At 42.6% G+C, this 14,029-nt stretch overlaps 1 protein-coding gene across 3 annotated transcripts in view; it reads left to right on the top strand.

Moving 5' to 3' along the window:
• DMXL2 (Dmx like 2) overlaps positions 1 to 14,029 on the top strand; it is a 134,794-nt gene that overhangs the window by 62,660 nt on the left and 58,105 nt on the right. For all 3 annotated transcript variants that reach the window (XM_055129849.1, XM_055129848.1, XM_055129850.1), the window contains 5 exons: positions 994 to 1,233; positions 2,981 to 3,252; positions 4,368 to 5,064; positions 5,674 to 5,795; positions 12,399 to 12,488. In XM_055129849.1, coding sequence (XP_054985824.1) covers positions 994 to 1,233; positions 2,981 to 3,252; positions 4,368 to 5,064; positions 5,674 to 5,795; positions 12,399 to 12,488 — 1,421 coding nt within the window. The remainder of the gene's footprint in view (positions 1 to 993; positions 1,234 to 2,980; positions 3,253 to 4,367; positions 5,065 to 5,673; positions 5,796 to 12,398; positions 12,489 to 14,029) is intronic.

Raw genomic sequence — 14,029 nt, 5'->3', positions numbered from 1 at the left:
TTCCCAAGGCCTTAATTTTAGTCATTCAATGTAAAATATGTCCGTCATTGCACATCATCCTTTTGCACTTGAGCAAGTTTTTTTTTCTTCCTAGTATAAATGAAACACTAATTTTTTTTTCCTTTTTGGGTCACACCTGGCGATGCACAGGGGTTACTCCTGGCTCTGCACTCAGGAATTACCCCTGGTGGTGCTCAGGAGACCATATGGGGTTCTGGGAATCAAACCTGGGTCGGCTGCGTGCAAGGCAAATGACCTACTCTCTGTGCTATTGCTCCAGCCCCCAAAACATTACTTTTTGTTTTTTTTTTTTTTTGGTTTTTGGGTCACACCCGGCGATGCACAGGGGTTACTCCTGGCTCTTCACTCAGGAATTACCCTGGCAGAGCTCAGGGGACCATATGGGATGCTGGGATTAGAACCCGGGTCGGCTGCGTGCAAGGCAAACGCCCTCCCCGCTGTGCTATCGCTCCAGCCCCAACATTACTTTTTTAATTAAAAATGTGTCACATCTCTTAGTAAGCTAGCAGTGAACAAACTCGTCTTAATCTAGTAGAGAGCAACAATAATTGCCTGAATGAATGCCAGGCTCAAAGTAAGGGTTTTAGAAGAGAGTAAGGCAGTTCACACAGTCACAGTATCTAAAGAAATCAGAAGTAATTCTGTAACTTTTAATACCCACTTCATATTCAGATTTCTCCACATCTTTCTAAAGTATCTTTAATAGCTGATTTTCAATTTTATCTTTCTGTTCTGTTGTCCCCAGACCAGGATTTAGTAAAGGTTTGTACGTTTCATGTATTTCATTTTAAAATTAGTTAATTCAATTAATGTGAAGCACTATATTTAATATTTACATTCACTATTCAATTAAAGATTGCTCAGTACCTTTTTTATGTAAGTATAGACCTATTCCTTCACATGAACAGTTTTAATATATTTTGTTTGAAGATGTTAAAATTCATTTCAATGCCGCCTTTTCTGTTTCCATAGATATTCCTAATGTCTTGATTGGCACCGCGTTTAACATTGATGACGGGAGCGGCGGCTTTGTAGTACACTGGCTGAACAACAAGGAATTCCATTTTACATCCTCTACTGAGATATTTATGCAGCAGTTACGAAAACTTTCAGAAAAGCAGATCGATCTTGAAAGTGATGATGCAAGTAGAGAAGACGAGGAGCGGTCACAGGAGGAACGGGAGCGGGGTTTGCGCATGAAGCTGGACCATGGTTAGTAGCCTTGCTCAGATTTTTTTTTCCAAGTTAGCAATTTAGTGGTTCCTCTTTCAGTTTGTAATCACTGTCACTGTCATCCTGTTGCTCATCGGTTTGTTCGAGCAGGCACCAGTAACGTCTCACATTGAGAGACTTATTGTTACTGTTTTTGGTATATCCAGTATGCACGGGTAGCTTGCCAGACTCTGCCGAGTGTCTGATACTCTCTGTAGCTTGCCGGGCTCTCCGAGAGGGGCGGAGGAATCGAACTTGGGTTGGCAGCGTGAAAGGTGAACATCCAACCGCTGTGCTATCGCTCCAGCCCCCAGTTTGTAATACATACTTATTTTGTTCTCCTTCCCTTCAACATTTCCATTTCCACAAATACTTGCTGTGTGTTATTTATGGTCGGTCATCTAGTTTGCCTGCGTGTTGGTAACATTCTGCTTTTAGTGATGTCTTACCTTGGAAAAGTCCTACCTGCTGTACTATCACTCCAGCCCCATATATTTCTTTTTTCACTTTTTTAAAAAAAAATTTTATTGAATCACTGTGACATAGTTATAAGCTTTCATGTTAGGGTTACAATCACACAATGATCAAACACCCATCCCTCCACCAGTGCACATTCCTCACCACCAATATCCCCGATATACCCCTCCTTTTCCACCCTCCCCCTGCCTCCATGGCAGACAATATTCCCCATACTCTCTCTCTACTTTTGGGCATTATGGCTTGCAACACAGACACTGAGGGGTCATCATATTTGGCCCATTATCTACTTTTGGTACACATCTCCCATCCCGACTGATTCCTCCGGCCATCATTTTCTTAGTGATCCCTTCTCTATTCCATCTGCCTTCTCCCCTCCACTCATGAAGCAGTCTTCCAGCTATGGGGTAGTCCTCCTGGCCCTTGTATCTACTGTCCTTGGGTGTCAGCCTCATGTGATGTTATTCTATGCTCCACAAATGAGTGTAGTCCTTCTATGTCTGTCCCTCTCTTTCTGACTCATTTCACTTAGCATTATACTCTCCATATCTATCCATTTATAAGTAAATTTCATGATTTCATCTCTTCTAACAGCTGCATAGTATTTCATTGTGTAGATGTACCAAAGTTTCTTTAACCAGTCCATCTGTTCTAGGGCACTTGGGTTATTTCCAGATTTTGGCTATTGTGAACAGTGCTGCAATGAACATATAGGTACAGATGTCATTTCTACTGTGCTTTTTCGCATCTTTGGGATATATTCCCAGAAGTAGTATTGCAGGGTCATATGGAAGCTCAATTTCTAGTTTTTGAAGAACTGTCCATATTTTTGCTTTTTGGGTCATACCTGGCAATGTATAGGGGTTACTCCTGGCTTTGCACTCAGGAATTACCATTCCCTGATATTTCCAGGTAGTGCTCAGGGGACCATATAGTATGCTGGGAATTGAACCTGGGTTAGCCGTGTGCAAGGCAAATGCCCTACCCGCTGTGCTATCACTCCAGCTGCACCCCCCCCCCCGAAGAGTTTTTACTAGTGGATAGTCGTAATGCTAGGGTAAATAAAATTTGAATTTATCTCCAAGTGATATATAGTGCTTTTCAATAAGACCAGAGAATAGTCTCCAGCCCCCAAATTGTAAAAGGGGCATATACTCTGAACTTAATATGTTATTTCTTGATAGCCTAGCTTATAACTGCACTTTTTAAATGTTATTCTCATGTTCTCATATTTTGCCTGTGTTGATGTGTTATTTATGTCCTGATTCAGATTTGTCCCTGGATCGAGAATCCGAGGCAGGTACTGGGTCATCTGAACATGAAGATGGGGAGCGAGAAGGAAGTCCCAGAACCTGCTCTCGCCCTCGAGCCTCTCTGCCTCTGCCCACGGTCTTGCTTGACCGGAAGATTGAAATGCTGCTCGCCGAATGGAACAAGAATCCTGACATGCTTTTTACTATCCACCCGGTAGATGGTACCTTCCTAGTGTGGCACATAAAGTATTTGGATGAATATAATCCTGGAATATTTAGACAAGTCCAGGTACGCATTTGATGAAGCAATTATTACATTTCTCTAAAAACAAAACACTGCAGATAGGGTGGATTTTCAGATTTACCCAAATACACCATTTTTGGCTGGTAATTATTTAAAAACTAATAATAAAAGTAATCATCAATATTAATTGTATCACTGTATCACTGTCAGCCCGTTGCTCATTGATTGCCCACTCGAGCGGGCACCAGTAACCTCTCCATTGTGAGACTTGTTGTTACTGTTTTTGGCATATTGAATATGCCATGGGTAGCTTGCCAGGCTCTGCTGTGCTGGCGATATACTCTCGACGGGATACCTGGGTAGTTTGCTGGGTTCTCCAAGAGGGATGGAGGAATCGAACCCAGGTTGACTGCGTGCAAGGCAAACGCCCTACTTCCTGTACTGTTATTAACAATGGCAAATATGTAATAATCTGTTTGAAAAAAGTAACTGAAAAAAGGGGGGTATATATATATATTTGCTTTTCTTGGGTCACACCCGGCGATGCACAGGGGTTACTCCTGGCTCATGCACTCAGAAATTACTCCTGGCAGTGCTCAGGGGACCATATGGGATGCTGGGAATTGAACCCAGGTCTGCCCCGTGCAAGGCAAATGCCCTACCCGCTGTCCTATCACTCCAGCCTCAAAAAGAGGTATTCTTAGGAAGAGGAATCGGTGACCAAAATTTTTACAAACCTAATTAATAAAAGCCAAGTGAATTTAACTTTGAATTCATTCGTGAATATTTGAATATAAATATGGTAGTTCCCCTTTTCGGGGATTGACAGTATTTTGAATGAGCCTAAGAAACAACACTGAAAATGTGACTCACCTTCCTTTGTCCTGGTTTTTAAATCTGGCTACCTCTTACCTGTTATCTTTCTCAACTTCATGTACATTTGTGGTTGTGGCCATTTAGGTGTATCAGCAAATGCTTGAAGTGGGTTTTCTGCCGTCTTTTCTGGGACTATGAATAGAGCTGTTACATAAACAGAGAAAAGGGGACTCGACCACGAAGAGATTGTCTCCACTTAGGAGCTGGGGTTTGGCACCTTGGGAATGGACGTATTTCTGGAGGCGGCAGCTTCTCATGCTGTGTCGTGTCATTGTGTCTTGCAGGTTTCTTTTTCTTCCCGGATACCTGTTGCATTCCCATCTGGCGATGCGAGTTCTCTGAGTAAAAATATCATGATGTATGCCTGCATAAATGCTTCCAAAGATTCTCACCACACCCATTCACATGCAGACTCGGTGGCTGCAGAGAGCCCTCACCAATCACAGCCCCAGTCTCGCTCACACGGCATGAATATGAACATTGTAGCTCCTACGGTCATGATGGTCTCCAAACACATCGATGGCTCTCTAAACCAGTGGGCAGTCACGTTTGCCGATAAGTCTGCCTTTACCACTGTCCTTACCGTATCTCACAAGTTTCGGTACTGTGGTCATCGATTTCACCTCAATGACCTGGCATGCCATTCAGTCTTACCACTGTTGCTTACCTCGTCTCATCACAACGCTCTCTTGACGCCTGAATCCGATTGTCAGTGGGACGCCGATGCTCATTTAAGTAAATCTATGGATCCTATGAGACATCTAAAAGGCCCCTCCAAACAGTCCCTTAGAAATGCAGCAACGTGTACATTTCATGACCCAAATGCAATTTACAGCGAACTTATTCTATGGCGTGTAGACCCAATTGGACCTTTGTCATACACTGGAGGAGTCTCAGAATTGGCTAGAATTAATTCTTTACATACTTCAGCCTTCTCTAATGTTGCTTGGCTTCCAACTCTTATTCCCAGTTATTGTCTTGGTAAGTGTTTGTTTTCATTGTAAAAATAATAGAAGGCTTAATTATTTTGTAGCCACAAAATGGCTCATATATGTTGCTGTTAAATGTTGTTTTTTTTATTTGAAGTTAAATGATTTTATTTGGAGGGTTTTTGAAGGTATATGTGGGGGAGGGAGAGAGAGTAAAGGGGTGGGGGGGAGAGGGAGAGAACGAATGCGGGCTTCTCCAATGGCAGAGAGAGCCCCTACACACATCCTAGCCTTAGACACTGTAGCATGAAGGTACACATCCCAAGAGGGGAGATGTGGGCAACACATGTGTTCGGTGTCACGTGTGTTTGGCTATGTGGGCATAAGCAGCACATAGGCTCGGGCAGCATGTGTGCTGTTAAATGTTTTTAAATAGTAACTCATTGTGTAGACACTAAACTTAATGCTTACAACAGCTAGAATCTTATGATCCATCTTTTCCTTCTCATCAACTTTCTGTTGAATTAAAAACACAATTTTATATTTTCTAGTTGTTTAATTATGATTCTGAATCACTTTTTGCCTAAAAAGACAAGTATCTCTCATATTTGAGTCAATAATGCATTTTATTGACTGCATTTGAATGCGTTTAATTTCTCAGGCACATACTGTAATTCTGCAAGTGCTTGCTTTGTTGCATCTGATGGCACAAATCTGAGACTTTATCAAGCTGTGGTAGATGCAAGGAAATTATTGGATGAGCTTTCAGATCCGGAATCTTCAGTAAGTATTTCCTGACCTTTACGAATACGTCTGAGCTGAAAAAGAGTTCTCTCTTTATTGTGTTGTGTTTGTCAGTGTTTAGGTGACAAGAATATATTTTGGACTTTGACAAAAATGTTTTTTCTTTATGTGTTTTGGGGTGCATGAATAAAAACTATGATCAAATCATTGCACATCAGTACCTTTTATATTTAATGAAATATGTCCCTCTTCCCCAATACTGTAACTCTTTTTTGTTTGCTTTTTGTTTTGGGCTGTGCCTGATGATGCCCAGGACTTACTCCTGGCCCTGCACTCAGGGGTTACTCCTGCTGAGCGCAGGGAAACACACAGAGTGCCAGGTTGACTGCATCCAAGGAAAATGCCCTCGCCGCTGTGCTGTCATTCCAGCCCCACATCAGTTATTTTATTTTCAATACTTACTGTAGCTTTTTAAAAAAATTTTGTTTTGGTGTCACAGACATGCAGGAGAAATTCAACAGTGACGTTTTGTTGACATTTGGACAGTAGTTTGCGGTGAGCCGTGGTGGTGAATTTAGTGATCCCTTAAATTTAGTTGTGTTTCTACTTAATTTATCAAAATGAAGTGTTCAGAATTAAAAAAAGAATGCTGTGGTTAGAACATGTTATCAGTGGGTGAAAGTATTTTATTTTAGGGGCTGCAGCATTATTACAGTGTGTAGGGCATTTGCTTTGCATGCTACTTACTTGGGTTCGATCCCTGGAATCCCACATCCCTGGAATCTCTGGGTGCTGCCAGGAGTAGTTCCTGAGTGCAGAGCCAGCCCCTGCGCACTGCTCTGTGTGACCCCACACCCCCTCCCAAAAAAGTATTTTATTCTGGCAGTTCTTTATCTGAACTGGAAGTCACATACATTAATATGCAGATTTGTATGGTAAGTTTGTACTTGCCTGTAATAACATACTGCTTTATAAAATAACAATTCTAATTAAAATTTTCCCAATACTGAAAAGCATAAAAAATATTCTTAAATGTCCGCTTGTACCCCTAGATATATATATGTATATATGTATGCATGTATATATCTAGGGGTACTATATATATATATAGATATATATATAGTATGTAAGCTTCAGTGTCTAACTTTCAGGAGCTTTTAATTGAGTTGCAGAGAGGAATTCTTTGTTTTTAATTTTGTCATTTTTTTAATTTTATTTTTTTAGAGCATTACAAAACTGTTCATAATTGGATTTATGTCATACAGTATTCCAACACCCATCACTCCACCAGTGTACATTTTTATTTTATTTTATTTAAAAATTTTTTTTATTAGTGAATCACCATGAGGTACAGTTACAGACTTACAAACTTTTGTGCTTGCATTTCAGTCATACAGTGGTCGAGTGCCAATCCCTCCACCAGTGCCCATTTTCCACCACCAATGGTCCCAGCATCCCTCCCACCACCCCCACCCCATCCTCCCCCCACCCCACCCTGCCTCTGTGGCAGGGCATTCCCTTTTGCTCTCTCTCTCCTTTTACCACTAGTATACATTTCCCAGCACCAGTTTCCCCAGGTTCCCTCCCATCACCCCCCACTCCCCACCCCCTGCCCGCCTCTATGGCAGGCGCTTTTCTTCTCTCTCTCTCTCTCTCTCTCTCTCTCTCTCTCTCTCTCTCTCTCTCTCTCACTCTCTGTCTTTCTGTCTTTCTGTCTGTGTGTCTGTGTGTCTGTTTCTCTGTCTCAGAGAGGAATTCTCAACAAAAGGTTAAGTAACAGTTTAAGACAGAAAAGGCATCTCAGGGTGGGCTATGATTAATTGCCAAACAATTAGAACTAATTGTATTAGAACTAGTTCATAATGCAGAGGAGAAAGAGACCAGATCAGTATAGGCAAAGCAGCCTTAATAAAAGGGCAGTGTTTGGATTAATTTTTGATGGGTGGATAAGGTCTAGAAAGATGAATCCTTTGTATTTTGCGTGAATGAGAGAGAATGGCCTGAGAGTAAATGTGGACATGACACAGGAAAGTACATGAAACACAAGGCTTGTTTCAGCAGGGAGAGAGCTGATTGCACCAGAGCCAAAAGCTTGCCTTAGACCTAGTGTGGAAAAGTCACATCTCCAAATTAGAGCTGAAAGATACTTTAAAGGTCAGCTAGTCTCACGAGCCCTCTGATGCTTGGTTCCCCAGCACCGCAACCCTGCCACTTTGTCATTTGGCATCTAACGAAGAAAACTCAATGCTAAAGGTTCTTTCTTTGAATTATTCTCACTGTATATTATATTGAAATTAAATGTACATTGCCATTAAATGACTTACTCCTGCCTCTGCACTCAGGTAGACTGTGGTGAGGCTTGGGGGACTACATTGGGTGCGGGGATGGAACCTGGGTCGGCTGTGTGCAAGGCAGGTATTCTACCTGCTGTACTACCACCCAGGTCCCCAAATGTGCGTTTATTAGATTTACTTGCCCCGTTTCCATTTAGAATAAATCTACCTCTTGAAGATGGGAGCGCCTTCTCTCTGTTATTGTCTTCTGACTCCTCTCTCAGGCTGGATCTGTGTCTGGCCTGCCAATTACTCTTCATAGCACATTAAATCCTGGTTACTCATCTTTAGCAAGTCTCAGTTGGTCTATGCTCTCGGCATTGTAGGACCACTAGAACACAGCAGCATTATGATCTGTCTCATTGGATACTGCTGTTTTGGGCAGCCACATTTGATGTTTTCTGTAGTTGTTTCCACTGAGCTGACTCTCAAATATCCCAGACCCTCTTATTTTCAGTGAGCTATTCCATATTCTTACATTTGCATTTGGGGCACAAACATAGCCCATTTTCCCGATCCTGTTTCATCTTGCGTGGCTTACTAGTATTGCTTTGCAGTATCTCTTTGAATCCAGATGATTTGTTAATTCCTTAGGACTGACAGGACCAGCATATTTGATAAATGCTTTTTCTGTGTCTTCATCCAAATCAGTTGTCAAACTGCCGACCCAGGGGCTGGAGAGATGGCAGAGTGGGTAGGGCATTTCCCTTGCACATAGCTGACCTGGGTTCTATCCCCTGCATCCTTATGGCCCCCTGCACACTGCCAGTAGTAATTCCTGAGTGCAGAGTCAGAAGTAACACCTGAGCATCACCAGATATGCCCCCCAAACAAACATAAACCAAACAGACAAAAGCTGAACTAGGATGAGAGTGAAGAGACCTAATAGTAAAAAATGCTTGAAAAAAATCTCCATTTTCCCCCAAAGATTTACATGAAACAGCTTGTTATACACTTTAATGAAATAAAATAGACCTTGTAGGCCAATCTTTTTTTTTTTTTTTTTGCTTTTTTTTGGGTCACACCTGACGATGCACAGGGGTTAACTCCTGGCTCTGCACGCAGGAATAACTCCTGGCGGTGCTCTGGGGACCATATGGGATGCTGGGAATCGAACCTGAGTAGGCCACGTGCAAGGCAAACATTCTTCCCACTGTGCTATTGCTCTAGCCCCTGGCCAATCTTTTATAGTTGAAAAGAAATAAAATTTTCAGGCAATTTGGTAGTTTATTTTTTTAAAAAAGAGTGTTGCCTCAAATGCTCGGGGAAAAGGCAGCTCAGCTAGAGAAGGGAACACCAAGTAAAGGGTATTTGGAGGAACAACTCGGGTTGGGAGATGCAAACTGAATGTAGACTATAGATCGAACACAATGGCCACTCAGTGCCTATAGTGCAAACTACAACACCCAAAAGGAAAGAGACAATAAAAGGGAATGCCCTGCCACAGAGGCGGGGTGGGGTGTGGGGGGGAGGGAGTTGGGGTGCTAGGAGGGATACTGAAATCATTGGTGGAGAATGGGCACTGGTGGAGGGATGGGTACTTGATCATTGTATGGCTGAAACACAAGCATGAAAGTTTGTAAGTCTGCACTGTACCCCATGGTGATTCACTAATAAAAAAAATTTAAAAGAAGTATTGCTTAAGAATATGCTTAAAGATATTCATGATAAGTTTACAACCACTCGAGTAAAATTAGCTACAGTATTTTTTATCACTCATTTAAACTTAAAATAGTGTTGTGAGTTTTAATATACTACTTTTTCATTTTTCAATTATTTTACTGTGCTGGAAAATATTAACTGTTTGAAATATGTAAAAAAATTCCTGGAGTTTGGCCTCAAGCCTTACTATGGCTCATTAAGATGCTATTAGAGCCTGTGCTTTATTGAGTATATTTTATTTTGTTTTGTTTTGAAACGGGGAAATCTTCCAGGTGGTGGCCCTGGGGCCACTCCTGGCAATATGAGCAACCAGGCCAGGGGCTCAGAATTCAGGCCAGCGGATGCCGGGTGGCTCACGGCCTGAGAACCTCCAGAGCTACAGCCCTCAGTGGGCGGGACCTCCAGGATTCTCCCAGTACTGCTAAGGGTTACCCAGTTGAGAAGACAAATATGTGGTTGGCTAGGGAAGAATGGGTGTATCCACACAAGATCCCAGATTCAAGTAGGTGTGACGTTGTGTCTTCCTTCCTTCCTTCCTTCCTTCCTTCCTTCCTTCCTTCCTTCCTTCCTTCCTTCCTTCCTTCCTTCCTTCCTTCCTTCCTTCCTTCCTCCCTCCCTCCCTCCCTCCCTCCCTCCCTCCCTCCCTCCCTCCCTCCCTCCCTCCCTCCCTCCCTTCCTTCCTTCCTTCCTTCCTTCCTTGTTACTCCTAGCATTGCTCAGGGACTACCCTGGCTCTATAATCAGGAATTACTCCTGGTAGTGCTGAGGGGATCATATAGGATATTGGGGCTCGAACCTGGGTCCGCCGTGTACTATCTCTCTGGCCCCCCAGTTATGCCTCATTTTGTTGTCTTTGCCCATTTTTTGTTCCCTGACTCTGCTTCTTTACATCTCACGTATGCGAGAGCTCATTCATTGTCTTGTTTCTGGCTGACTTCACTCATCGTTATTCCTTCCAGTTCCACCAGTGTCGTTTCAACTGTCATGATTTTGTCTTTCCTTATAGCGAGCAGTATTCCACTGTGAATATGGACTAGGGTTTCCTTACCCAGTCATCTGTTTTCAGTAGCTTTTTTGCAGAGTTTGGCTGTTGCAAATATTGCTGCAAGGGACATAGGAACACAAATAGTTTTTTTAGGGGGTTGGAAAGTAGATGCTGAGAAGTGGAATTGCTGGGTTGTATGGGAGCTCAATTTTCAGTTTCTTGCGGAGTGTTCATATTGTTTTTCATGGAAGTTAGACAGTTGACATTCCACTAGTAGTGGGTGAATGTCCCCTTTCCCACATCTGCACCAACACTGGTACTTTTTCTGTTTGTGCCAGTCTTGCTCATTGTTTTGATTTGTATTTATTGATAAGTGAAAGCATGTTTAAAAATATAGCTATTGACCAACTGTGTATTTTAGTTCATCTCTTCTTTCCACTTTTTTTTGGATATTTTTTTGTTCTTGTTAAGTTTTACAGGTGCTTATCTCTTGTGGATATTAATCCTTTGTCAGATGAGTGGTGGGCAAATATTTTCTCCCAGAAAAACCTTAATAGACAGAATGGTTGGGTTAGTTTGGGGGTTACTTTATCTTCATTCCAACATATAGAGCCTGGTTCTTCTCAATGGAAGGTCATTACTTTCTAGCTGTAAGAGTGGTGCTTTAAAATGACATTTCAGGGGGCTGGAGTGATAGCATAGCGGGTAGGGCGTTTGCCTTGCACGTGGCCGACCTGGGTTCAAATCCCAGCATCCCATATGGTCCCCTGAGCACCGCCAGGGGTAATTCCTGAGTGCAGAGCCAGGAGTAACCCCTGTGCATCGCCAGGTGTGACCCAAAAACCAAAAAATAAATAAATAAATAAATAAAAATAAAATGACATTTCAGATCTATAAACCATACCCTTTGGCACTGGGTCAAATTCTCAATTGTGTCTAATTTGGAGTTTTATGGTTGCAGAATGAGGAAAGCATATTAATAGAACTAGATGGCCTTGAAATACTATAAACATTTTTTTTTTGGCTTTTTGGGCCTTGAATTACTATAAACATTTTTTTTTTTTTTGGCTTTTTGGGTCACACCCAGCGATGCACAGGGGTTACTTGTGGCTCATGCACTCAGGAATTACTCCTGGTGGTGCTCGGGGAACCATATAGGATGCTGGGAATCAAATCCGGGTAGGCCGCATGCAAGGCAAACACCCTACCCGCTGTGCTATTGCTCCAGCCCCAGTATAAACATTCTTAACCACTTAGTTAATTTTAAAAATGAAAAGGAGTATACAAAGTTGAGGGTTTTAAAAACATATGAATTGCCATTGCCAATCTGAATATTTAGAGGGGCTTTTAATGTCTGACGTGATGTTTTATATTGTCAGTCACTGTCACTGTCATCCGTTGCTCATCGATTTGTTCGAGCGGGCACCAGTAACGTCTCTCATTGAGAGACTTATTGTTACTGTTTTTGGCATATCCAATATGCACGGGTAGCTTGCCAGGCTCTGCCGCTCAGGCTCAATACTCTCGGTAGCTTGCTGGGCTATCTGAGAGGGGCGGAGGAATCGAACACAGGTCAGCCGCGTGAAAGGCGAACGTCCAACTGCTGTGCTATCATAGACTCATAAATTGCTAATCTTAACATTTTGTTATTTTTATTTATAGAAACTCATCGGAGAAGTATTCAATATTGTGAGCCAACAGTCTACTGCTCGACCTGGATGCATAATTGAACTCGATGTGATAACCAACCAGGTAAAAGCATAGTTGTGAATTGGTTATATTAAAAAACTTTGTCCCAGAGCATTTAATATGTTTATGTGATAAACCCCTTGGAGGGGAAGGGCTCCAGCTTCCCTCCCTGCCCCGAGCAGAGCTCTTGGCAGCCGAAGACCACCAGAACCTAGCCACAGCCATGCTTAAGGCCTCTCTCCACACGTTTGGACAAGCCTCATGCATGAAGGTACTGGCAGAGGAACCCAGGTGTGTGTAATCCCATCAACGGCCAATATCCAGAGACTTAAAAGCAAGCTCCCAGAATCGATATCTTATAACCTACTTCTCTCTCTGGGAGAAACTAGCAAGCTGCTGAGAGTTTTCTGCCCACATGGGACAGCCTCACAAGCTTCCCATGATGTATTCATATGCCAAATCCAGTAACAAGCTGGATCTCATTTCTCTGACCCTGAAATAGCTTCCAATGCGGCATCGTTGGGAAGGCTGAGTAAAGAGAGGCTTCTAAAATGTCAGGAATAGGACGAATGGAGAGGTTACTGAGACCGCTAGAGAAATTCGACGATCAATGGGATTTTTGTGATCGTGATGATAAACCACCTTCTCAGAATTATTCTCTTGTTTGAGATGAAAAACAGCTTCTCTTGACTCATAGTGAAAGCCTAGTGACTTAGGAATTACTCTTTTCCAGTTAAGTTGAATCAGTAATTTTACTTCCTGTTTAAAGGGCACACAGAAAGGCAGGAGGGAAAATGAAGTTCACTGTGCGTTAAGGATTATGCATTTAGTCTTGGTTTATGTCATCTCTTTATACTGCTACTGATTTCAGATTCAGCTTTGGAGTATTTGCCTTACGAGGCGGAATATTAGATTTTTTTTTTAAATTTATTTATTTTTAATTAGAGAATCACCGTGAGGGTACAGTTACAGATTTATACACTTTTGTGCTTATACTTCCCTCATACAAAGTTTGGGAACCCATCCCTTCACCAGTGCCCATTCTCCACCACCCGTAAACCCAGTGTCCCTCCCACCCTCCCCAATCCCATCTCCCCCCCACCCCACCCTGCCACTGTGGCAAGGTTAGAAAAAAGGAGGTCAAGAATTTTGTAGTCAAGTGGATGGGCATGAAAAGTTTCATGCTGAGTGAAATGAGTCAGAAAAAGAGAGACAGACATAGAAAGATTGCACTCATCTATGGTATATAGAATAACAGAGTGGGAGACTATCACCCAAGAACTGTAGAAATAAGTACCAGGAGGTTGACTCCATGGCTTTGAGGCTGGCCTCACGTTCCGGGGAAAGGTCAACTCAGAGAAGCAATCACCAACTACATTGTAGTCGAAGGCCATGTGGGGGAAGGGAGTTGCGGGCTGAATGAGGGCTAGAGACTGAGCACAGCGGCCACTCAACACCTTTATTGCAAACCACAACAGCTAATTAGAGAGGGAATATTAGATTTTTGAGGGTTTGTTTGGGGGGCCATACTCATTAGTGCACAGGGATCACTCCTGGTGGGGCTCAGGGAACCATATGGGCTCCTGGGGGTCCAACCCAGGTCA

The sequence above is a fragment of the Sorex araneus genome, chromosome 3, assembly GCF_027595985.1.
Source record: "Sorex araneus isolate mSorAra2 chromosome 3, mSorAra2.pri, whole genome shotgun sequence".
Taxonomy (NCBI): Eukaryota; Metazoa; Chordata; class Mammalia; order Eulipotyphla; family Soricidae; genus Sorex; species Sorex araneus.
Note: the sequence above shows the minus strand (reverse complement) of the source record. Positions and strands in the feature narration are given on the sequence as shown.